The sequence below is a fragment of the Protopterus annectens genome, chromosome 8.part0 (assembly GCF_019279795.1).
Source record: "Protopterus annectens isolate FY-2018-M chromosome 8.part0, PAN1.0, whole genome shotgun sequence".
In the NCBI taxonomy this organism is placed as follows: domain Eukaryota; kingdom Metazoa; phylum Chordata; order Ceratodontiformes; family Protopteridae; genus Protopterus; species Protopterus annectens.
In genome coordinates this window covers 841,400,412-841,427,049 of record NC_056741.1, presented here as the reverse complement: position 1 = coordinate 841,427,049, position 26,638 = coordinate 841,400,412, and the positions used below count along the sequence as shown (strand labels likewise).

General features: G+C 44.1%; 1 protein-coding gene across 3 annotated transcripts in view; it reads left to right on the top strand.

Moving 5' to 3' along the window:
- The window catches only part of EMD (emerin), a 1,082,425-nt gene that overhangs the window by 220,747 nt on the left and 835,040 nt on the right, over positions 1-26,638 (top strand). For 2 of the 3 annotated variants that reach the window (XM_044080328.1, XM_044080330.1), the window contains exon 2: positions 11,986-12,087. In XM_044080328.1, the coding sequence (XP_043936263.1) occupies positions 12,006-12,087 (82 nt within the window). In that variant the 5' untranslated portion in view covers positions 11,986-12,005. Of the gene's footprint in view, positions 1-4,226; positions 4,319-11,985; positions 12,088-26,638 lie in introns of those variants that run through there. The other variant, XM_044080331.1, reaches the window with a different exon arrangement.

Below are 26,638 nucleotides of genomic sequence, written 5' to 3'. Positions count from 1 at the left end.
AGTAGCATCTTACCCTCACCAAGAATGATGCCACAATATGAAGACAAGATGATCAATTTCAACAATTGGCTTAAGTGTTGGTGTCATTCAAAGGGGATCCAATGCCTGTCAGCCTGGGATGACATGCTCGACAAGCCACGATGCTTCGCTAGGGATGGCTTGCACCTGTCACCCTGGGCTTTCAGATATTGGCAAAGGCTCTTGCTACCCCCATAGTGCCTTTTTTAGGCAAGGCTCAAAAGACAAACCCACCTCCATAGGTATCACAAGGGATAAGAAACTGAGTAATGCTACTCAACGCCAGAAGTCTAAACCTCAAGATGCACGCTCGAAACTCTCCTTAGCATGGAGAACATCGATATCTGTGCAGTAACAGAAACCTGGTTCAAGGCTCCCGAGAGCACCCCAGCACTACCAGGTTATACCTCATACCATGCTTTTCGTCCCAAAACTTGGACCGAACCACAAAAGGAGGGGAGTATCAATATTCGTCAAAGATACCCACACCTCCAGGTTGGTGGCACAGCACGAAGCATCAGAGACTATCCATGTGCAACTAACTGTGGGTAAAACTGCCTTCCAGTTTATAGCCTGCTACAGACCACCCTCCCAAACACAGGAACCCCACTTGGCCTTCCTGAGAATACTGGAAAATATGAAGGTCTCTCCAAACACCATTATATTGGGCGACTTCAACTACCCAAACATAGACTGGGAGCATTACTCTTGCTCCAACACCCTAGCCCAAAGGTTCCTAAAATTTATAAACTCAAATGCTATGGAACAACTTGTTACCACTCCCACAAGAGGGGAAAACATACTGGACCTGATCATCACCAACATGGGGACACTATGCTCCAGACCAGAAGTGTATCCCTCACTGGTAAGATCAGACCATAAACTAATCTCACTGGATATTCACATCCCGACCCCACCCCCTGCCCAGAAAACCACAGTGAAAAACTTCTCTAAAGCAAATTTCACACGCCTCAAAACCAAGGCGAAATCCTTCAAAGCCCGGGGGCCTGTGGAAAATACGGCCCAGACCGCAGAATCCTTTATAAACGCATTCTATGAACACCTTCAGGAATGCATGGATCATGCAATCCCAAATAAAACCAAGACCCAATCCTCCAAAGGCAGACGTCCTGTCTGGTGGACCCCAGCCATAAACAAACTATATAATAGAAGGAGGAAGCTACTACATGATAGAGCAAAATCCCAAAAAGGGAAGGCATCTCTGATCAGTATTAGCAAAAAACTACGGGCACTCATAAAATCGTCTAAGGCCAGCTTCGAGAGAAAAATTGCACAGGACACTAAGGATAATCACAAGGCTTTCTTTAGTTATGTTAGGAACCTGGTTGGGAATTCCCAGATATGCTCAGAATTAGTCCAAAATGACCAAAAATACACCGAGCCCACAGACATTGCCAACATCCTAGCCGACAGGTTCAGTGCAAACTTCTCCCCCCTCTCCCAATCAAAAGGGCAAATATCTATCCCAACAGAGTGCTGCCCTCCTGACATCTCAGATGCTCAGGTAAGAGCCGCCCTCTCCAAAGCAAAAAACACAGCATCAATGGGACCAGATGGTGTCCCGGGCTGCGTCCTACATGAACTCCAAGAAGAGCTAAACCCAAACATAAAACTACTGTTCAATCTTAGCCTTACTACAGGATATGTACCCAAAGAGTGGCGTACAGCAACAGTGGTCCCTCTCCACAAAGGTGGTGCCTCAACGGATCCTGGAAACTATCGCCCCATAAGCCTGACTAGCTTGGTCTGCAAAGCTATGGAGAGGATCATCATGGACCTCATAAATAAAGATATTGGGGACCTACAGACACTGAATCCTACCCAGTTTGGCTTTAAGGGCAGATCCTGCCTCTTAAACCTGGTCGATTTCTTTGAAACAGTCACCAAGGCCATTGATGAGGGGAAGGTGGTCCACACAGCCTACCTGGACCTCGCAAAAGCCTTCGATACAATACCCCACTCGGGCATTATAGATAAGCTCACCAGCTTAAATATAAACCCCTATGTCACTAGATGGGTTGCAAACTGGCTCAAGGATAGAACCCACATGGTTAGAATTGCTGGAGCCATGTCAGACTCCAAACTAGTTACAAGTGGCGTCCCACAAGGCTCAGTCCTGGGACCTCTCTTGTTCGGTATATATTTCTCGGCGGTACAGGCCAACACGGAAGGGCTGTGGCTGACCACAGATGACCGCAAACTGGGCGCCATAATCAACTCTCCAGCCGACACAAGCATCCTCCAAAAGGGCCTCATAGAAACAGACAACTGGTGCCAGAGCCATGGCCTCAAGCTAAACACCAAAAAGTGTATAGTCATCCCCTTTGGCAAAAACAAAGTGCCCACAAATTACCACATAGGTGGTAATCCATTAAGTACAGAAGAAGTCATTAGGGACCTGGGGACCCAAGTTGATAGCAGTCTCTCATTTGACAACCACGTGGCCAAAGTGGTTAGAAAAACATTTTATATAGCCCACCTAATCATGAAGGGATTCACATCTAGATCAGGGGAGGTCATCGTACCTCTTTACTCATCCCTCATCAGGCCCATAATTGAGTACAATGCCCCTTTGGGATGTACCTTACCAGACACCTGTAGCAACTGGAAAGACCCCAAAAGTACCTCACCAAGAGGATCAAAGGGCTCAAACAGATGCCATATGCTGCCCGGTTAAAGAAACTCCAGCTCTACTCAGTGGCATACCGCCTGCTCAGAGGCGATCTGTGCCTGACGTATAAAGCCATGTCCAACCCGGAATTAATGGACATGCTGCACCTCAGAAAATCCAAATCCCATCGAGCTACGCGCTCGTGAGACTTGAACCTCAGCACTGAAATAAATAGGACATGCTGGAGGGGACAGATTCATAACCCAGAGGCTCCCTTCACTCTGGAATAAAATCCCAGTCCAGGTTAGGCAGAGTCCCACATTGACTCTCTTCAAGAGGAATCTTGATGAGTGGATGGGAGATCGTAGGTTTACCCCGGCTATCACTTCTGTGTCACTGTTAGACAGAGGCACAGTATACTAACCTCAAAAAAAAGCATAGCAAAATTAATTTAAAATGGGTGGCGAAAGCCAAACACACTCTGGCTAGGCTTATAAATGCCCTAGGGCAGATAGCCTAGTATGAACCTATGAACCTAAGAATCACAGCCTGGACCAAGCGAGCAAATGATCTCTGTGAAGCAACAATATTAAGTATTGCACCATTTTTGCTGTTCACTCAAAAAAACTACTTTTCTTTCTTATCCTATCTGTTCAGAAGTTAAAGAAAAGCGTAACTTGGAAAGTTAATATAAGAGCAAAATGTACTGCCGGTGCTCTCTGTATAAACTGCTGAAATGTAGTTTGTATGTTGCTACTTTTGGCATAATGACTCCGGTTATTGAGTTCCATGTAATTGTGCATTCTCATAAAGACTTACTCTTTTGTCAGTCTGTGGTGTGACAGGATGATTTTTTTCTTTTCTTTTGGAAGTGGCTAGAGAAAGAAAACTGCTCTGTCCACTCATTTGCATTGCAAAGGCCGATCTCACTGAGTGGGAGAATGGCTGTTGGTGGATGGAGAATGTTTGAGCTTTTGTATTAGAGGAACCCATAATTCTTGCTTCTTGGTGCAGCAGAACTGTTTTCTTTCTCTCAGAGCAGCAGTACTCCTTATATTGTAAAACTAAGAGGTGACAAATTATCACAAAAGAGTTTTCCACTTTGCAATTAGTGAAATGTGTGTAATACTGACTTCAGTGGTCATCTTGACATATGTTTTATATTTAATGTTTGCATTTGCGACTGTTGTAATTTTGATTGCAACATTGCAAAAACAGATTTTTGCCTTTATTTCTTCATTTTGGTTAATTAAAAATGACTAAAAGTATCCTGCCAGTTGAGTACAGTAGTGCATTTTGGCAACTTTTAGTTTTCTTGGAATATATTTTTGAAATTTGTGTAACTGCTGTTATGTGTAATGACTTGACTGACTTTATTGAGGTGCACTGGTTATCTTGTATGTCACGTAGCTCAACTCTCCCTTACTCAAGTGTCCATAGGAGAGTTATTTAAGCTCAGTGGAATATAATCCTTTAACAGACCTTGTTGCATGAACAGAGGTCAGCAAAAAATTCTGATATGGCCTTACACTGCTGTACAGTCCCTGACCTCACATCTTACTATATTACAGAGTACAGAAGAAAATGAACACATACTTCAAGCATCATGCTTGAACACATCGTAACTTTTGCTGTCTGTACCAACTTAAAAGACTGGAAGCCTTTCGTGTAAGCATCAGTATGTGTTCTAAGTAGAAGTTAACATATACAGTATACCACACAGTAATGTTTGAGAACTTAATTACTGAATGAAATTGCCTTTATCAGACTTGATCAGTGCAATATTTATTTTCTAATGAGTATAAATTTCACTTTTTGAGAGTGTCTTGCTCATACCGGCTAAAATTGCAGACTTTCAAAAAATAAAATATGTTGCGCAGTGCATCTGAAAATCTAGCTCCACCGTTAACCAAAAAAGCAGATCACAGTTTGGCAGAGTATTCAGTATGCAGTGACATGCAGTCCATTTGTTTTAAAAATATCCTTTCCATAAACTGGCAAAAGTTAAGGTGGGGGGGGAGGGAGCTTGAATGAATATTCACAGATAAAGCCCGACAGTGGCTTCGATGACTCGAGTTTTACCAACAGCCTGAGCAGTGGTGGAGCCAGCTGTAGAGGGGTGGGAGTGAGAGGCCAGTTCTGGCTTGTTCTTGCCATTGGAAAGGAGTTAGCAAAATCCCTCTTCTGGATTATCATCTGGGAAAGTGGAAGTGTATAGCATGTACAGTAACTGAACACAAGTCCAAGCTGTGTTGTACAAAGTTTGCTGGCCAGCACAGAGAGGTTTGCAGCTTATTCTGGAAAAATATTATTTCAAAAAAATCCCATTGGTGACTAAAGGAATAATTTTGCATAAGGATTTAGCACGACTCCTTGACTGGCACATGGAATGTGAGTTCTGTACTGATGGATTCCCCCTTCCCTAGTGGTGGCCCTACTTTTTGGGGATGGAGTTGAGATATGCAGCCTAATGATCAAACTTCAACTGAGACCCCAAAAACAAGATTAAAAAAAGAGATGGAAAAACTCTAAGGTCGTATTTTATGGAAAGCTTGTAGCAACAGTAAAGTATCTATTTGTGATGGGTATTAAGTATCACTTGTAAAAGCTTAACAAGCCACTTTTTATCTTGTGTCTATCTGTACGTATAACAGTTATACAGACGCATGTGCGCACACACATTTTTTTCATTGTCTGTATACAACAAGTATAAATCTAATTGTGTGCATATTTAACACACATACATATTTAAGCAGTAATCCACGACTGTGCAATGGTATATCAGGATTTACTCACCGTTGGTGTGGTCTGATCACTTAGGCAAAGACTGAGTGATTAAACAAAGCCAACCATGGGTAAATCCTGATATACCTACAAACAGGAGTGGATTCTTACTGTTATACCAAGACAGTAAGATAGGTAAGCAATTTCTTTCTTAATGTCTTTGTATAACAGCACTTCAGTCGTCTTCTGTGTTCTTTCTTGTTTACTCATGTACTGTGCATGCATATGGGACTTGAGTTCCCACCATACCTCTCAGTTGTCCAGATTTTCACCTCATATTTTTGGTCTGTCTCTCACAAAATTTCTGTTAAATCACTGAGAATCGAATTCACTAATTAGTGGTACACATTTGAGTTTCACACTTCATATCCGTCAGAAAATGCATCATTACACGAATCCAAGTATTCTAGTAACTTTCTAAGTTTCTAAGAGCAATATTTAAAATCTGTCCCTATTTTGAGCCTTTATTCCCCCCATTATTTTAGGGTTTGTTCAGTTTCTTGCACTAATAGGTTGAGAGGCATGGTTCCCTTGCTTACACAGTACATCAGTGCAGTGCAAGAGGAGCAACGGAGAAAAGACAATTTCCCTTGCCTTATTTCTTTTGTTTTTGTTTAAAAAAGTCAGGATTTCACGAGGGACAGTGGAGAAATACAAGGAAAATTGGGTACTTTTCTGTTTCTTTAATTTTGCAGGTCTTCCTGAGTTTTATTTTGTTGTCCCCCTGCATATGCCAGTAGAAAGTCTGGAAGTTCAATATTACTTCAGCAGGCAATTTTCTTTTGGTATGTGCTCAGTTTATAATGGGCATGCTGGTTGGGCTATATAATCAACATTCTAGGTTTTGAATATCAATGAGCAGTCATTGTATAAATATATAAAATACATGTGTGTGTGTTCATATACTTAACAATTCATCCAAACTGAAGATGCCAGAATGTTCTCAGGAACAATTTTTTTTCTGATAGGTGATAATAGTATCTGGAAAAGTAATGTCAAATTTTGTTAACAGTGGTTATGCCCCTGTTCCCAAAGAACACTACTAATATGTCAACAGGTTGAAAGAAAACTGAGTACATATCTTTCTCTTTTCCTAACCTAACACTATTCTTAATTCACAAATAAACTAGTATTCTAATGCCAGCGTGTATTGTATTGCTTTTGTGTAAACATGTTAAGTCCAGGATTCAAAAAGTATTACCTTGAGCGGTAAGCCGTAGCACCAGAAGCCAACTCCTTGTATTACCTTTTTCTGATTCACAGACAACCCTACTGTAAATGGAAATGAAGCAGTTTGGAGGAACGGTTAGTGATAATTAGCCATGCGTTGTCCCCTAGAAATAACTGTGGGCTACCCATTTATGCTGCTGAGCAAATTAACACAGCCAGCTGCAGAAGTTATCTTTCTAAAAAGGCTGTGGTTTGAGAGAAGCTGCATTGCCGGTAACTTTAGCAGAGAGGTTATCAGGGGAGTGAGTGTGTGCGTCTTCTGCCTATGAATGGAATAAGATGACTGTGCATCTGCTCTGGTCGCCATAGTTAGGGGTTAAGTAAGGGCTTGGAGAGTGTGTGTGTACTGGTGCTTGCATGTAGTTGAATAAGCAAGTGTGTCTGTGAGTCCAGTAGAGAGTGTGTGTGTGCACGCTCATGCATGTGTATGCGATGTTGAGTAGATGTCTGTGTGAATGTGGGAATACCTCTGAGTGTTTATGGGTGTGGGGTGTGCCTGTCAACATGGTTACTCAATTCTGAGCAAACCTAAAAATAATGGTGGATGGTCACGATCATGGTCATTTTAAATAATACTCTCACTTAAGTTAATAGACTTGTCAAAAGATGAAAAATATTATGAGGGCCACAGTAAATGTACAAGACAACAACCTGGATGTTGTGCATCATTGTGAACAGTTGAGAGGAACAGTGCCTAGGACGGCAATATGTATGGGACCAAGATTTGGGCACACCTGCCCCAATGGATGTTTAACACTGATGCTACAAAACTATGTCAGAGACATGCCAGTTAGCTGATGATGAAGTCTTCCTCATTGCAGCTAAAGCTGTTTCTGAATCACTTTTTCCGTGATTGTGTGACTTGATATACCTCTGAAAGGCATTTTAAGTGACTGTAGAGCTCAGTTTCTGATTCTTGCACAGAGTTTATTACTAATGCATATTTTTTTAAGAAGCAAGTAAAATAGGTGTATATCTTTTACGTAGATTCAGTGCTCCAAACTTGGAGAATCCAAGCCTGTGAACTGAAGCTTTCAAGTTTGAAATGGCACAGATGTATTTTTCTCTTCACTGGCTTAGCAGCAGGGAAAACAAGTGTTTAGAAGTTGTCTTGAATTTTTTTGATAGGATATTTGCAAAAAGGAGTAACCAGTAAGAAATACTTTTCATGAGTATGTGGTCACTGTTTTGATTAAAAACGTTTGCAAAAAGAAATAAGAATTTGGTTGAGTTTGGAAACCATATTCCTTCCATTAATGATGCCTGTTTCTCTGCCTCTGTAGAAAAAAGCAACAGTTCAAAATCTAGTACTTCCAAGTTGCTATTTTTCAAAGTCGTCCCACCCTCACAGTGGGTTGAGTGTTTTCTGTGTGTAGCTTGTAGTTTTCTCTATCTGCCAGCAGTCTTAAATTCTAGGTGCTGTCATGCATGTGTGTTGCAGCTGATCTCTGCCTTTGTATTTATTTATTGCCTTAGCAGTGTATATTTTTAGAGAGGGTAGAAAAATTTACATACTTTAAGAGTTAATTAGCCAGCATTATTTGCGGTGGTGCAGCGGTAGCATTGTTGCCTCACAGCAAGAGGTTCTCCTGTTTGATTCTCGGCTGGAATGCCTTCTGTGTGGAGTCTGCATGTCCTCCCCATGGTTGGGTGGTCTCCGAAAGACATGAGTGAATGGGCGTGCCTTCGCTGAAGGTTGGGCGTCGGGCTGGCAACTCGGCACCATAAAAATCTACTGCCAATCCTTAACGGACCGGAGTTCCGCTGTGGCAACCCCTAACTGGGAAAAGCCGAAACGACAAACATCTGATCTGAAAAGAATCACAGATATCTGTTTACTGGTATTTTAAATATCCTATCCTTCCTGGGTTGGTTCTGTCATTTTCACAGACCTGGTGTCTCAGGTTTGAGAGTTGGCTGTCTTTCACCCTCCATGTTAAAAATATGATATGAACTTCTCATTTGGAGTATTTATTTTTTGGTCTAAAACAAATCACCTTCATCTGTGGTAAAACATTATAGAAACCTCACTTGCAGTCATCTAGGGCAGAATCTACTTTCAAAAGACCTAGCAAAATGCCCTTAAAATAGTGCACTCTGTAAGCATTGATTAATATAAAGACTTGAAAATAGTCTTTTTCGTTTTTTTTTTTTTTTAAGACTTGAAATATTCTTGGTTGAAGTTAGTCAGTAATGGTCATAGACAACTTGACAAAACATAAGCTGGACTTTGTCTTCCATTTCACCTTGTGACACTGCCTAAATGGTGCTTGTCCTTATCTTCCACAGCAGTAACACAGACCTAATCCATGGATCATTTCACATCTGTCTGCCTAACACTCAGTTAACATTTATGCATGTTATGGTCCACCATTGTGAAATATAACCTTGTCATTTTGATTATAGGCTTGCAACCCTACCTTAATAGGAGGCAGATGGTGCCTAGCCCATTGTTTATAGACAAACCTAGTCCTGGGAAGAACTACTCCCCCTTTCACCCCATCTAGACAAATTCCCCTTTTTTCAAAGTTGAATGCGCTACTTAAAGTCATGTACTGTATATTCTAGAACCCTGAAATGCTTAGATTTATTGCTAAGAAATAAAAAAAGAAAATTTGTTAGAACCTATATTGCTTTTAAATCCCTTAAAGCATATCCAAAACCATGTCTGACATTCTGATTTTCATCATATAACCTCTTGCCTATACCTTAAATAGAGTGAGCACAATGAAGCTCTTCACATTACAGTTTTACTTGGTGACAGTACTCGTAAACATCCTGTCCTTATACCTTCTACATCATGGTACAGTAAAGTACTAGTCATTCCAAAATTTTCATAATCTCCTACAATAAAAAAAGTATCTTTTGTAAACCATATGTCAGGATGCTAAATTGTTTAAGATAAAACAGCATCACACTTATGGCTGATGTTCTATAATTTTAGTATAGACTTAAAACTTAATACAGTCAGGTAGCCATATTTCCTCCTGTACTGTAGCAAACAAGTACCAACAAATAGAATGTGTAGTACATTCGTACTAACACCTTTGTTGTATTTTCATTGAGATAAAGTATTAACGTGCAGCCTCATTTCTTTATATCCATACTACAGTCAGGAATGTTAAATGTATAATTTAAAACGCTCGTTAACAGGCTGTAACAATGGGGGTATAAAAATTGTGTTATATTCAGTTTAGTTCTCCCATTTGTAGGTTCAGTTTCTATTTATGAATATTCTGAGACTAATCAAGATTGGGAGGCTTGAATGTTTGCTACAGAAATCGTTTCAGATTATGGCTCTACACTTCTGTGTGGACAATATCTGGTGAATTTGGGAGTAACCACTAGAGCCTGAGTCAGGTACAGCCAAGGGCACTACTGCTGGGAAAATTAATAATACACAATTAAAAATTATATTTTTTAACTGATGGTTAAAAAGTCATGTGTTGTATTATGCATGCTTCATGTAAGATGTCTGAACACTGAAACATGTACATGTTGATGTTGGCAACAGTTTGTTAAAGATTTCTCCTGAAACAAGATTAGTTGCCTATATTATACGATAAATGTTCACGCATATAAATTAATCGGAAGTATTAGACTAGCTGCCGTTGCGGGCCATTTTAAGCTAGCCTACTTCCATTTTTGTGCTCTAAGTAAACTATCACATTTAGTTATAGATTAGTCTTACCCATCCCATGGTCTATTATTATATATTACCCCTAATGAGAGTAATTGTAATCATACCATAGATAATTTGAGAGAACCCATACCTGGGGTAAAGTGTTTGGGAGCTGCCTCAGTCCATTAGTTGTACAGCGAGAAGGCCTGGGATAAATTTTCTGTTTCCCATGCATAGATCTAACTTTCATTTGAAAATATACAGGGATGAACTTTCTTTTTTTTTGTGGATGAGGAGTCTATTCCACAGCAGCGGTATCCTCTGTGAAATATACCTGTTCCATCCAAACCATTCTGTTGTTGTAGAAGAGATTTAGATCCCTAGACCAAGTGTTTCTGATATCATTTGACTTGCTGATGTACAGTAAATCCATTAGTAATGGGTCAGAGGATGGCTGCTCACCTTTTGGCAATGTGTAGGATACCGAGTTTAATGACAAGGCTTTGAGTCAGTGCATGTATATTTAGGTGTTGTATTTTTTTAGTAAGGTATCTGTCTTTGGGTATTCCAGTTGTTGCATGTGTCTGGACAGGTAAATGCCAACGGGGGCTTTATATTCAATGATTAGCCTAATGAGTGCTAAGTAAAGGGGGGCAATGACATCCCTTGATCTAGATACGTTCTTTTGTTTATAAGCTGTGCAATGTTTATAAGCTGTGCAATGTAGAAAGACTTTCTTACACAATGGACACACATTGGCCAAAAGTTAGGTCACTATCCACATTAAGTTCCCAAATCTCAAACTTCTGGGTCAACTCTTGAGGGTGTGTTGTCAATGTAGTAGTTCCCTGGGATCGATGGATGACCTCCCAAAGGATACAGTAATGAATGTTTGACACTTAGTTTCAGTCCATGATTTTGGCACTGGTTATTTAGAGACTAGCACGTATAAAGCCATAAGTTTTCTTTATTTATTTAACATTTGTTGACCAGGAAAGTCCGACTAGGACAAAGCCCGTTTTCAGTGGAGGCCTGGGGAGAAATGCTCCAGATGCATGTCTTTGGAATGTGGGAGGAAACCGGAATAAACTACCAACAGTTCATGCAAGTAAGGCCAGGTGAAGCACTAATGAAGGCTAATTTAAGCCGAACCCGGTGTGATGATGTGGTGGAATAAAGCTATGTTTGCTTAGTAAGGAATTGTGCTATTTATTTATCCATTCACCATAGTGTGAGGAGTGCTGTCTCGTGTGTTGAGGAAACCCACGCTAATGCAGGGAGGGCATACAGACTCCGCACAGAAGGCACTCTGAGAATTGAACCGGACAAGCTCTTGCTGTGAGGTGACTACATTGACTGCTGCACCACCCTAAGTTGTCTTAAAGATATGCCAAATCATTGCATAGGGTATGCATATTTTAAACATCTTTACTTAGTCTGCAGTGTGTGTTTAAAGATTTTCAATTTGCAAACCTTAATGCAGAAAAAAATACTTCTAAAAGCAGTAACTTTATGTTGCTGTTTTGTATTTTCTTTATATTTTTGTATTGTTAGTAATGATTTTTTTTTCAGTAGTAGACTTTATTTTTCAGTCTAAATGATTATTTGTTGAAACCTGTTTATACAGTTGTAGTTAAGTTTCAGCTTGACTGTATTCCTTTTTTGTGTATCTGAAGTTACTTTCCATTGTTTACTGTAGAATACAAAATTGGTGAAAAAATGGAGGATTTTAAAAGCATGTCTGATGAAGAACTGGCTGCTCTCTTGAGTCGACATGGCATCAGTCATGGGCCCATTGTTGGTATGTATCTGTTTAACATTTTGGTGATTTGTGGCTTACTGCTATTTTTGTTTGTAAACAAGGCATCGTAGATGGCAGAATAGGAGTCAAAAATGTGATTAGCAAATTGTGCCAAAGCAGTACTAAGTGTTGTGCAGCCATAAATTATCCAAAAGTACAGTTTCTGCAAAAGGGAACTGTACTGTTGGGGGGGGGGGGTCCCTAGTTAAGCTACCACCATGCAATTTCCCTGTCTAGCATCCTTCAGCATTTAAGTTGAGAAGCCAAAATGAAGTCTCTTTCCAAGTAGGAAGTAGTCATTTTTTCTGATTGATGTCTAAAGCTTTTCTCTAATATCAGAGTCCATTATCTAATGTGGTGCTTCTGAACAGCACTGCACATACCCCTGTCTGTGTTCCTCCACTGTAATTGGAGGAGCAAGAAAGGTCCACTGCCAAATGAAATGGACATTGCAGCAAGTGTGGTTTACTAGATGTATGATACCACATATTAAGTTCTTCAGCAATTCACCATTTCGGACCAGACAGCAGCAATTACAAGCTGTAATGTACAGTATTGGAAATTTATTTCTGAATGCCTGTACCGTTCTGTCAGCAGCTGCTGCTTGATAACACCTTGCATCCAGGACAGCTGCCCCCTTCATCCATCCTAGCTATGTTTCTGGTTGCTAATATTCTTTTGCTCAGTTGATTGGTTAATGAGATGGAGCTGTTTTAAATGGTGTGTAGTTCTGTCCACTTTTGAATAGACAGTCTGCAGTGTTTTGAGGATAAGCAAAACCTCTGAAAACCCCATAACGAGTAAATACCTCAAGTGATTTTTTTTCAGTTCCATTGCCTGTATTTCAACCATTTTGTCATATTACTTTCTAAATTTTGTTTAATTCCTTTTTAATTTTAGTGGCAGTTTCTATTACTATATTGATGTCCTCTTAAAGAGAGTTCATGTAATGTCAGTGGACATGTTTTATCTTATTTTAATTTTATATAAGAAGTCTGGTAGCTGTTCTGTTTTATTTATTTTTTTCTAATTTGATATTCTGCATTAGTATCCATAATTCTATAAAAAGTAAAATAGAAGCTTGTGACAGTGCTGTACTGAGATAAACATAGAACAAACTAAATGTCTCCCCTAAACATTTTGGGTCTATATTAGAACATCGAAGTTTCAAAACTTCAAATGTTCTAATATCGAACCCTATTCAGCGAAAAAAATAGTGAAGCAACAAAAAAACTATTTTTTTCCTAGGGAAAGAATTCGGTTGTCCATTTGTTTCTTTGGTATTTTCAGTGCTGTAGTGGAAAGTTACGGGTCGGGTTCAGGTAAGTGTGCGATTCGGGTTAGAGTAGTTAGGGTGCGGGTTAGGTATGTGTGCGATTGTGTGAACATGAGGATTAGGGTGGGTTAGGCGAGTTAGGGTTAGGGTGTGGGTTGGGTATATGTGCGATTGTGTGGACGTGAGGGTTAGGTGAGTTAGGGTTAGGGCGCGGGTCAGGTAAGTGTGCGATTGTGTGGACGTGATGGTTAAAGCAGGGTAGGTGAGTTAGGGTTAGGGAGCGGGTGAGGTGAGTGTGCGATAGTGACGGACCTTAGGGTTCATAGGTTCATATTTAGGTACTAGGCTATTGGCCCTAGGGCCTGTACAAGCCTAGCCAAAAAGGTACCCTGGCTTTTGCCACCCAAGAAAATTATTTTCCTGTGCCCCTGTCAAGCAGAACCACAGAAGTGATCCCAGGGTGAATTTCCTATTGCCTATCCAATCATCAAGATTTTTCATGAAGAGTGCTAATGAGGAGCTCTGTTTGACATAGGTAGTCTGTTCCAGAGTATGGGAAGTCTCTGGGACAGGAATCTATTCCTCCAGCATGTTCTGTTTGTTGTTGTGACAAGGTTTAGGTCCCTAGAGCGTGTAGCTCGGAGGGATTGGAATTTCTTTAAGTGGAGCATGTCCAACAGCTCTGGGTTTGACATAGCTTTGTATGTTAGGCAGAGATCGCCTCTGAGTAGGCGATATGCGACTGAGTAAAGCTGGAGTTTGAGACGGTCTGCGTAAGGCATCTGTTTGAGGCCAGTAATCCTCTTTGTGAGGTATTTTTCCAGCCTTTCCAGTTGTTGTAGATGTCTTGTGAGGTACATACCAAAAGGGGCGTTGTACTCTATTATGGGTCTAATGAGCGATGAAAAAAAGAAAAGAAATCCAGCACCCCGAGCAGTAGTAGCTTAAAGTTCTTTTATTAAACCAGACCAACTTCAGCAATCAGCTTTCTTCAGTGGTTTTGATAACTACACAACCATAGGCCATATTTATTAGTATTTTGAACTAGGCAGTATGACATCATTTCCTGTGTTCATGAAAAAATCACCAAAACATGTAAATATATATGAATAAACCTGAAAGGTACAAAAATCAATTAGTATATAGAAAGTATAATAAGAATATTGATACTAAAATGTATATCAAAATTGAAATAGTGCTTCAATAAATTTGTAATATAACAACAATCCTGTAGTTCAGTATAACAAGTAGAACAAAAATGGTATTGTAACATATAAATGGATTACAGTTATTAGGGGCAATAACCCCTCACAATTTATCATTAAGACCAGGTGGAAATAAACCACCTAGTTTTACAATCCATTTAGTTTCTTTTTGGTTAAGCAATTTGTGCCATCCAGTTTTAAAATTTCTATTGCCAGAAATCTTATCAATACTGATAAAAGAAAACTGGGCCGTTTTATGTATCAAAGAATGTTTGTAGAAAGCATTGGTGGACCTGGCATTCCTTATATCACCCAAATGTTCGGAAATACGAATTCTAAACTGTCTGGATGTTTGTCCAATGTAAAATGCCCTGCATGTACATGTGGCCAAATAAGTCACCCAATCTGTGCTACAATTTGCAAAGAAATTTATATTATATACCTTGCCTGTGTTCTTGCTTGTGAATTCCTTGGTGGTAAATACATATTTGCAAAAAGAGCAATGACCACAAGGGTGATTGCCAATAAGTTTGTCTCCCAACAAGGTTGTCTGAGTAATAGAGACATCCAATGGTGTAGTTCTTTTGTAGTAAGAAAAGTGTGACCTCAGGCTTTTACCTTTACGGTATGAAAACAGACATCTGTTGTCCAACCAGTTTGCCAGATGTGTGTTTGTTGTTAATATATTCCAATGATTATTAATAATGTCCATCAATTGATAGGTGTTCCTACCAAAGGTGGTTACTAACCTAGGTGTCTGTACAGAACAACTAGCAACTTTGGATTTATAACCCAACAAAGTGTCCTTTGATAGATTTTTGGTCATTTGGACTGCAGAGTGAACATCTAATTTATTATAACCTCTCTGTAAGAATCTATTCAAGAGATCATTTTGACAATTCTCAAGGTCCATATCAGATGAACATATTCTCTTAATCCTGATGAATTGTGATTTAGGAATGTTTTTTATAATATGCCTGGGATGTAATTTAGAGGCATGTAATAAACTGTTGTATTGTGGGTATTTTCTGTGCACAGTGGTACGTAGAGTATTGTCCGGTTCCCTACACAGATGGACATCCAAAAAATCAATCTGCTGCAGATTATAATTAACCGAAAATTCTATGCCCCATTTGTTACTGTTAAGATATTCAACAAATTCCATAAGGTACTCTGTGCCCCCTTTCCAAACAAGCCTCTTACTTAGTATCTAGGTCCATTTAAGTTAGAGGTCCTAGTTTTTTTTTTTTGTTTTTTTTTTTGTGTGTCAGAGCAAGTTGGTCTTTTATTTTATCTTATCTTGCACTTAAGTGTTTATCAGATTACAATCTGTTGTATATCTGTTATTAGTTAGTTGTCTTTGAATCCCTGTGGGAACTTTCTCCCATTATGTCGAAGGATTCTAGAGAAAGAGAGCATAAGCCTTCGGGCTTTACAAATGTCAAAAATGTACATAGAAAATGTTGATTACTAACGGACATGTCATTTGTGTTTACTGCTTAGGGGCTATACATTTACAGGAAGATTGTACTTCCACTCCTTTAGTGCACGCGTGTTACAGGAGAGGAGAAACAAATTGATCCTCAAGGGACTCTTAAAGCCAGTCTTTAAGGAAGCTGTGCAGAGTGCTTCTTCGTCCTCTTCTTCAAAGAAGGACAAACCACCCAAAAGACCATCACCTGTCTCTTCGCCTCTGACTGAGCCTCCAGAAAAATTGTCTTAACTTTCAAAACCATATGCCTCCTTGGCTCCACAGTCCTCAGAACTGACTGAGGTAATCATCATAGATGAGCCTGGTTCTTCGGCTCCAAGGTCTTCAGAGTCACAAGATACTTTCTTGGAGTCTGTCCATTGACATTCCACCGGTCTCCCCTACTTTGAGATCTCCATTTTGGCGAGATCTCGTTCTCCTCCTCTATCCTCCAGGTCCACTAGGTGCCTATCTGATGATGACGTGGAGCGGGTGGTGCACAGATTCCTGAAGTTGCCGGCACTAGCCAAATAGTTCTCTGCTCTGACCCATTGGGTCTCGGAGCATTCCAAAACCATTACATCCACAGTTGTTCCTCCTCTGAGCCAAGCTGGACACTTGGAGCCGGAGTGCCTGGTACCATTTAATGTAGAACCGTCGGTTCTGGGCCCCCTTCAGTGATCATGGAACAGACATCTGCTCAGACTCTCTCGGTACCGTCCGGAGTGTCTGGGAGCCGGGATGCTCTGGCCTGAACTTCAGTTTTGAGTCTACCCCTTGCAGCATCTGCTCTGGTGAGCTTGGCTGCCACATCAGCCTCTGAGCTGATCTCCCTGGGTCTGAGGGTGTCCTCTGTCTCTTCGGAACCAGTGGGGTCTGCTTTCAAGCTGATGAGGAGTGTGTGGTCTCCCTTGACAGCTCTACATAAGGATACCGGCATCCGTCCCCCTAAGGCACCGACTACTGTCTCGGGAACCACCCTATCCACAGGACAGCAGATATCCAGAGCCTCAACAGCCCCCACTGTGTGAACCCCTCTCTTCCAAGGCCTCCCCAGAATACCCTTCTGAGGAGCCCCCTTGGAAAAGAACTTGCAAGAGGAAGCATATAGACTCCCCTGATGAGCCGGTCACCTCCGATACTGACCTCAAGGAGTCAGAAGGGTCCCCACGGTCATCCTCTGACGATAGCTCATTTGCAGATATCCTGGAGATCCTAAAGCAGAGAGACTGCTGGAAAACCATCATCCCTTTTGATGAGGAGTCAGTGTACCTGAAGGCCTTTGGATGTCAACCTTCAGCCTTCTGGGTGTCTCCGCCTTTTGATGAGCTGATAGACTTGGTCAGTTGAAAGGTGTGGGAGTCAGCTGACACTATGGAACCAGTCCCTCGGAGGCCAAAGAAGTTCTCGTCTGCCCCTACCGGAAAGGATTTTCTCACAAAGGATGTCCCTGTAGATGCTATGGTGGTGGCAGCAGCCACCAAGAAATCCTCATCTTTTCATCCGCTGAACAAAGATTCTCGAACGATGGATAGGTACAGGAAGCGTGTCTTTGTCAGCGACTTTTACACTCCAATCGCTGAACTACCTAACTCTCTTTACAAGGCTGCAAAGAGATCTCCTAAAAGAGCTAGGAAATACTCTACAAGGTACATTAGCTGCGGGAGTGAATGAGGTCGTCTTTTCCCAGCTATCCACCTTTAATTCTATCGTCAACTCCTCCATGAGGCTGATATCTTACGCAGCAGATGGAGCAAGCGGGGCAGCGGGCTCAGGAGTTTCCCTGAGGAGACATTCCTGGATGCGCTTGTGCAATTTTGCGGAACCTTTTAAGTCTACCTTTACTAACAACCCCTTTGATGGTTCCTCACTCTTTGGACCCAAAGTAAAGGACACACTCACCACTTGAAAGCAGGAATAGAAAACTCTCTCCACCATTGGAGTATGTTTTTCTGTATCTTCAAGACCTTACCCTAAAGGTCAGAAGAGTGGAAAAATGTGGTTCAAAAGATCCCAGGGAGCTTTCCAATACACATGAGGTGAGTCCTTCCCCAGGGGCAGAGGGGGAGGTAACCATGGTAGACGTCCTAAAGGCAGAGGGGGTCTGCAAAACCAGGGCGACTTGTGATTCCTTTCGTGGACATTCCTATCAGCGCTCCTGAAAGGAGGCCCGCCTGCTCTACTCTGGAGGCAGTTGGGGGACATTTGTCTTTGTACCCAGAAGCCTGGCAGTGTATCACAAGAGACAAGCGAGTACTAAGAATAATATCCAGAGGATATTCCATTCCCTTTTGCTACCCTGTCTCCCAAATCAGAACAATCTCTGATGTTCCACCCAGTCTAAGGGAGCAAGCAACTGTAGAAATCCAGAAGTTGCGAGGCAAGAGTCATTCAAGAAGTCCCCACAGACTAAACAGGATTCAGAACTTACTCAAGATTCTTTTTGATGCCAAAAAGAACAGGGGACTGGAGACCCATACTAGACCTAAGCAAATTAAACAAATCTGTCAAAAAGTCAACGTTCCGTATGGTGACACTGCAGTCAATACTTCCCTTCTTAGGGAAAGACGATTGGATGTGCTTGATAGATCTCCAAGATGCATACTACCACATAAAAATGGACAGAGCATCGAGGAGTAATTTACACTTCCAGCTGGGAGCCAGTTATTGTCTGTTCCAAGCTCTGCCGTTTGGTCTCACTACAGTCCCCCAGAGTGTTCACCAAATATTTAACAGTAGTCACGGCTCACTTGAGGCGTGTGCAATTCCAAGTTTTTCCGTATCTGGACGACTGGCTGCGGTCACCAACAAGCATCAACTCCGGCAAGCCAGGGATGTGACTTTGGAAATTTGTGCTCAGTTAGGCGTAACAGTCAACTTACAAAAATCTGCCTTGTTGCCCTGTCAACATATTACCTTCATAGGTGCAGATCTAGACACCGTTTCCTTGATGGCACGTTTTCCAGCCGACAGAATTTTAGCCCTCGGGCATCAAGTATTTCACCTTCTTCCCAAGGGCAAGGTAAAGGCAAAAGTAGTTATGAAACTCCTAGGAACAATGTCTTCCACCATAACACTAGATCTGAAGTAGTTAACTTCATTTGTCAGCAACCTTTGGGATTCGGATCAGACCTCGGATCCGAGCCGGCAATCTTTCATAGCTCAGATCCGAGCTCCTAGCTCCTCCTCTTCACCCATAATCCCTTGCCATCCCTGACTGACCTCAGATCTAGTTTGCCGCACTTCTTGTCAGCAGCTAGGTTCTTGAGCTCCTGGTATCGCAGGGTATTGTAAGAGAAATTTCTCATTTTTTCTTATCCCCCTTAAGTGTGTGTGAGCGTTGAGTGTTCAGGTTCCTTTTTTGTGTAAAACTTCTTAATTTAAACCCTTTTAGTTCAACTTTCCCTCCCTCCCCTTCGCTGGTCGTTAGTTTCTGTGTGTTGTGTGTTTGGGTCCTAACGAGTGAGTTTTCTTTAGGATGTCGGAGGCCCCTAAACCCATCTTTTCTAAGTGCACCGAGTGTGGCCATAAGCTCTCCCCAGCGGATGGCCACACTCTGTGTGTGCGGTGCCTTGGGGTTGAACACCTTTCCTCTGAGTGTTCTATCTGCGCGGCGTTCGACCTCAGGGCACTGAAGGACCGGAGGTCGAAGTTAATCCTAGCGGGACTTTTGCCCCCCCGGGTTCGGCTTCGACCTCCGGTGCTTCTGTGGCCTCCTCCCCGGCTTTGGCGGCGGCCACTCCTGCCTCTCTCCCTCCGGTCGGGAATCAAACTCCCATTGCAGCACCGGAGGAGAGGGAGGCCAGGAAAGAAAAAAGGAGGGAGAAGCACCACAAGCGGCGGGCCGAGGCCTCCACTTCAGCCCCCCCTGGCAAAGCGGTCTTCTCCCTCCAGAGCTTCTAGGTCTCCTTCTCGGTTCCGGTCTCCGTGCTTCTCACCGGACCCCAAGGAGGAGGAGACCTGATCTCCGTCGAGGTCATCGAGGTGGCACTCCCGGCCAGCCTCGGTGACCTCTTCGAGATCAACTTGCAGCCTTTCCGACGCAGATTTGGACTGGATGATGCGAAGGTTTCTCCAGGCCCAACTGCAGATGGGAGTGCTCCTGCCCCCCCCCCCTCCGGGGGGGCGCTCTACACCCTTCTTTGCTCCGATAGCTCAGTCTCCGACCCGCTTCCCGGGTTCGGAGCGGAGCAGCCTTGGAGCCGGGGGTGGGTCGGCGCCGACAGTATCGGGTACTTCAGCGCCAACTCTTCCCTCGAGCCTGTCGGGTCCGGGCTCACGGAGCTATGGGCTGAGCGTCGGATCTGAGGGAATCAATGTGTCTTTGGCTCCGTCTAGGTCAGAGCACACTGGTCAGTCGGATCCGATGGCTTCGGCACCGACCCCGATCTGTCCATCGGATCCGAGTGAGGGTTTGCTCTCTGATCCCAGAGAGAGCGGCGCTCCCTCTGCTTTCGATGTGGTGGAGAGGGCACTGTCGAGTGTTTTCAGGCCCCCGGTCCTTGCTTCGGCTCCACCCCGCACTCCCTCTCTGTTGGGTCCGGCTTCCATCACCTGGCCCCAGGGACAGCCTGCTTCAGTGTCCCAGGTCGTTCCCTTGGAACAGGACGTGGCTGGTGAGACGTCCTCTGACAGCCCCCCCCCCCGAGGACGTCCCTCACAAGCGAAAGTGCAAGAGGAGGCACGTGGACTCCCCCGAGTCTTTGACTGATGACACAGATTTGGATGAAGGGGAAGGCTCCCCTAGGTCACCCCCCGAGGATGTCTCCTTCGGAGACATCATGGAAATACTCAAGATAAGAGGGGGGTGGTCTGCCCCCAAGGCTTCCTCGGATGAATCCGTGTTCCTAGAGGCATTCAAAGCAGGCCCATCTACCTCTTGGGTGTCCCCTCCACCCGACCCCTTAGTGGACCTTATTACCACTAGGGCGTGGAAGGAGCCGGACACTGTGGAGCCAGTCCCCAAATGCCCAGACAAGATCCTTAGTCCGCCCTCCGAGAGGTCCCATTGGAGCAAGGGTCCCCCCGTAGATGCCATGTTGGTGGCGGCAGCCACCAAGAGGGAATTGGCTCAGGAGAGTCCCTCGGTCCATCCACCGAGCATGGAGTCCCGTTTGATGGACCGTTTAGGGAAGCGGGCTTTTAGTTCAGCGACCTTCTCGGTGAGGTCTCTGAACTACATGGCACATGTTATTAGACTGCAGCGGGACCTTATCAAAGAGTACGCTGCATCGCCCCCAGAGTCCATGTCGGTGGAGGACAAACGGTTGTACTCCACTCGGATGGCCACTCTCAGGTCCATATCTAACACCTCTATGCGGCTGTTGTCCCACGCCACAGAGGGAGCCGCTAGAGCCAGCGAAACAGGCCTCGTCATGCGGCGTCAGGCCTGGCTCTGGCATTGCGATTTCGCGGAACCCTTCAAGGCGTCATTTGCGAATGCCCCTTTTGATGGTTCTGCCCGGTTTGGCAAGACCGTTCGCGAAACTTTGGTCCAGAGCGAAAAGGCACGGAAGACTTTGTCTGCCGTCGGAGTCCGCTTCTCTGCTCCCCAGAGGTCCTTCTCCAAGAACCAAAAGGGACAGAAGAAGATGTGGTTCCGGAAGTCGCAACAATCCCAGTCCGCTCCGGATCCCCAGTCCTTCCGTGGCAGAGGAGGACAGGGTGGACGCCGCCATAGAGGCAGAGGGGGTCCGAGGAATGGTGGGTCCAGAGAAGCTTTCTCAGACCAGCCCACCCAGCGAGCCTGAGGGGTTGCCCGACTGCTCCTCTCTGGAGTCTGTCGGGGGACGTTTTTCGAGGCACCTGGCAGCTTGGGAGTCAATCACAACAGACCGCTGGGTGCTTCGCATCATATCCAGAGGATACCATATTCCCTTTTCTCACATCCCTCACCAACCCAAACGCCTCCCCGACGTCCCACCCGATCAGAGGGAGGCTGCAGCTGCGGAAATTCAGCAGCTCTTAGGAAAAAGAGCCATCCAACACGTCCCTCCAGACCAGTTTCGATCGGGTTACTACTCCAGGTTCTTTTTGGTGTCAAAAAAGACGGGGGACCTAAGGCCAATCCTCTATCTCTCCCTCCTGAACCTGTCAGTAACAAAAGAAAAGTTCCGGATGATCACCCTTCAATCCATTCTCCCCCTGTTGCGGGAGAGCGACTGGATGTGCTCGATAGACCTCAAGGATGCGTATTACCACATATTGATGGACAAATGATCCAGGAGGTTTCTCTGCTTCCGGCTAGGAGCCAGTCATTATCAGTTCAGGGTCCTTCTCTTAGGTCTCACCTCAGCCCCCAGGGTGTTCACCAAGGTATTAGCAGTGATAGCGGCCCACCTGAGGCTTCAGGGAATGCAGGTGTTTCCATACCTAGACGACTGGCTCCTGACCACCCCAACAAGGCCATCTACTCTGCTCAGCCAGGAATTACTTTCTCCACCTTGCTCCCCGGCTGGGGATCACCGTCAACACGGACAAATCCTTTCTCAACCCGACTCAGGTGATAGACTCTATTGGGGCCAGATTAGACACCCACAACTTACTAGCCTTCTTAACCACCGATAGACTTCACACCCTGAGGCTACATGTGCGGGCCATTTTACTATCGTCGGCTCCCCCGGCGGGATTGATCCTGAGGGCGCTGGCCTCCATGGCGGCCGCAATTACCCTGCTCCCCATGGCCCTCCTGAACATGAGGGATGTTCTTCGTCTCACATTGCTGCAGTCATAACCTGTGGGTAGTCCGCTGTCCTCGGTCGGCCCGAATACCAAAGTGTTAGGCTGGCGTCGGTCATGAGCGCTCAGAACTGATGTCAGTACGCAGTAGTACTTAAGCGCATGACCGACGCCATATCCTCAGTCTTTCTTGCTGCATGGTCCGAAGCAGAAGCAGCGTTTGCAAGTGCCGTTCGGCGTCCTGAAATTTTCGTTTTTCGAGTTTCAGACCGAAGACCAAGTTGGGCTAAGTACCCCGTTGGGGAATATTTTTGTCTTTTCTTGCCTCAGTTAATCCGGATGTCAGAAAAAGTTAATAATTGTATTTCTTGTGGGAAACAGATACCTCATAGGGACTATCACTCTCTCTGTATTCCTTGCTTGGGGCCTGAGCACGACTTAGTCGGGTGTCGCTTTTGCACTAGATTTAATAAGCGCACCATTAAACGCAGATTAGATTGTGCTAGGCTTGTTTTCGGTGAGCGGTGTAACTACAACATGCCGTCGGATCCTCCGACGCCCGCTACCGCAAAGAAGCGAAAAGATAAATCGTTAAAGTCTAAGCAGGATGATGAGTCCGTTGCGGACGCCGGTTCTATGGAAACTACGGTTGAATCTGTGGATCCAGCCGAGGTCTCGGCTGAATCACAGGGGGGACCTTTAATTTTACAGGAATTGGCCTCTCAGGAGTTAGGTCAGGCCGAGGGGGCTTCTCAAGTTTCTATAGTCCCATCATTACAAAAGGTTATTAGGCCTTCTACTTCTGTCACTAAGGGCCCTGCTAAAGCTAAATCTGGTCTTTCTGGTACAGGTAGCAGCCCTAGTACTTCGGGCTCTGTCCCTAAAAAACATATGTTGAAAATGGCAGAGGATTTGATTACTTTAATCAGGGGTTCTATGCCCCCTCCAGACAAGAGGCCTAGGATGGAGACAGATGTGGAGGGATTGGAGCATTCCTCAGCTTTTTCTGAGTCTTCAGCTGAGGACATTCAGGATTTTCCTCCCTATTCTGATTCGGATGCAGAGGATTCCTGTCCTTCTGCTTCTCCTCCAGAAGATTTTTCCTTTTCTGAAACCCTACACTCCATGAGGGAGCATTTCAAGTGGGAAGGTCAGGATTTTTCAGATTCTCGTAAGAGGCTTAGGGAATTTCTGTTTTTGCCACAACATAGGCCTTTGGCTATTCCCCCTGTTTTAGATGATGTTCAGGATGTTTTTTCTGAAGCTTCCCTTAATCCTGATTCTTTACCCCCTGCCACTGTCAAGCCAGACAGGTATTACAGAGTTCCTGAGGCTCATAAATATTTGTATAAGAGTCCTAGAGCTGACCCGGAAACTATTAGTCAAGGACCTAAGGGTGTCAGGGCTTCGGTAGTTAAGAATCCAGTACCTCTGGATAAAGATTCTAGAGCTTTGGATAGGTGGGGTAAGAAAGTATATACCTCCTCCACGCTAGCTATGAGGGCTTTAAATTGCCAGTTTCATATGCTGAAGTACCAGAACTTTCTATTAGGTCAGTTGAAATCTAAGGTAGATGCTTTAGCTGAGGGTATAGAGTGTAAGGAATTGCAGGACTTAGTTCATGCCTCAGATCAGGTTGGTAGGCATTCCTTGCAATGTGGCTTTGATGCTCTTCAGGCTTCCTCCAGGGTGGCTGCCACTGGTTCAGTTATTCGTAGGCATGCCTGGCTTAAGGATCAAAATTTGTCAGAGCATGTTAAAGCTCGAATTTTGGATGCTCCTCTACAATCCGAAGTTCTTTTTGGTTCTCCTGTGGAGTCAGTTTTGAAAAAAATGGAGGACAAAGCTAAGTCCATGCAGACGGTTAAGGAATTTTTGCAAGTGCAGCCCCCTAAGTTTAGCAGGAATTGGCCTGCAAAAGGATGGTCTTACCCAGCAGGAATTGGCCTGCAAAAGGATGGTCTTACCCTTCTTCCGAGTTTCAGTCTAAGGGCAGGTCTAGACGTGGTAGGGGCAGATCTCAGGGTTCTTTCAGACCTAGGACTTGGAGTTCTCCTGCACAAACTTCTGGTGAGGGCAGGGGTCAGCCTTTTCGTAAACAGACCCATTGACCTGTATCTCCAGCTGCCAGACTCTGCTTGTCTGGCAGCTCCTCTAGGAGGAAAGTTGGCACTTTTCAAGCAAAATTGGCTTTTGGTCACCCAGGACAAATGGGTGCTGGACATTATAAATCAAGGCTACAAGTTTTATTTTCACACCTTGCCTCCTTTCAAGGGCATGCCGGATGTACCTCCTCAGCAAAGGCTGGAGGCTCACAAACAGATTTCTTTACTTTTACAAATGGGGGCGATCCAGGTGGTACCTCCGTCAGAAGTAGGCCTGGGGTTTTATTCTCGCCTATTCCTTGTGCCAAAGAAAGGAAACACGTGGAGGCCAATTCTGGATTTGTCCATTCTCAATACATACCTAGACATTCCAAAGTTCAAGATGTTAACTTTACAGCAACTTCTGCCTCTGCTAGGCAAAGATCACTGGATGGTAACTCTGGATCTCAGAGTCTTATCTTCACATTCCTATCAGGCCCAGCTGCAGGAGATTCCTGCGTTTTCGGGCTGGTACTTTTCATTATCAGTTCTCTGCATTGCCCTTTGGCTTATCTACTGCACCCAGGGTGTTCACAAAGGTCCTGGCTCCTGTGATAGCCTTCGTAAGACTAAGAGGAATACAAATTTATCCTTATCTGGACGATTGCCTGATTCTTGCTCAAGACAAAGTCAAGTTACTTCAACATCTACAGTATGTAATGGCAGTTTTAAGGTGCCTAGGGTATTCTGTGAACGAAACAAAGTCCAGTCTAGTACCCTCTCAGGACATGTGCTTTCTGGGTGTGAGACTGAATACAGCCTCTCAGATGGCCTTTTTGACCCCGGACAAACAAAGAAATCTTCACCTGTACTTCCAGCAATTATCCCTAATGTCCAGGCTGACTGCAAGGACAGTCCTTCAAGCCTTGGGGTTCATGGCATCTTGCATTCTGGTACTTCCCAATGCCAAACTGCATATGAGGAAGCTACAATGGTATCTCAAAAATGTATGGACTCAACACTGCCACGATTTGGACACTGTCATTCAGATATTACCTTGCATCCAGAGGGAATTTTTGTGGTGGGCTCAGGAATGTCACCTAAACAAGGGACTCTCTGTGACCCGACCAGAGACGAGTCAGATCTTAACGACGGATGCCTCAGACCTGGCTTGGGGAGCACACTTCAATGGGAAATGGGTTCAAGACACGTGGCCTCCCAGACTACAGCATTTGCATATCAACATGAAGGAGATGTTAGCAGTTCAATTTGCCCTGATGGCCTTCAAGGATCTACTTCAACCAGGACAGGTGTTGATTCAAACAGACAACACAACTGTTATGTGGTACATCAACAAGCAGGGGGGAACCCATTCATACACTCTTTGCAGACAAGCTATGATTTTGTGGGAGACTGCTCTGAGGTTGCACATCACTCTTCAAGCACGGTTTCTGCCAGGAGCACAGAACTCTTTAGCAGATGTTTTGAGCAGACAAATTGTGGATCCCCACGAGTGGAAATTGGATCCTCATGTATTCCAACAGTTGACAGTGGCTTGGGGAACTCCAGACATAGATCTGTTCGCTTCTCCACTAAATTTCCAACTGCCAAAATTTTGCACAAAGATGTTTCACCCAAAAGCTTGGAAAGTGGATGCTCTATCTTTCAGTTGGAACAACCTTCACGTCTATGCTTTTCCTCCTCTGCCTCTCCTTCCCAAGGTACTCTTGAAAGTCGGACAGGGCAAGCCTTGCATGATTCTAATAGCACCAGATTGGCCACGACAGCACTGGTATCCTCTGCTGAGGAGTTTAATACAGGAGCCTCCTTGGCCTTT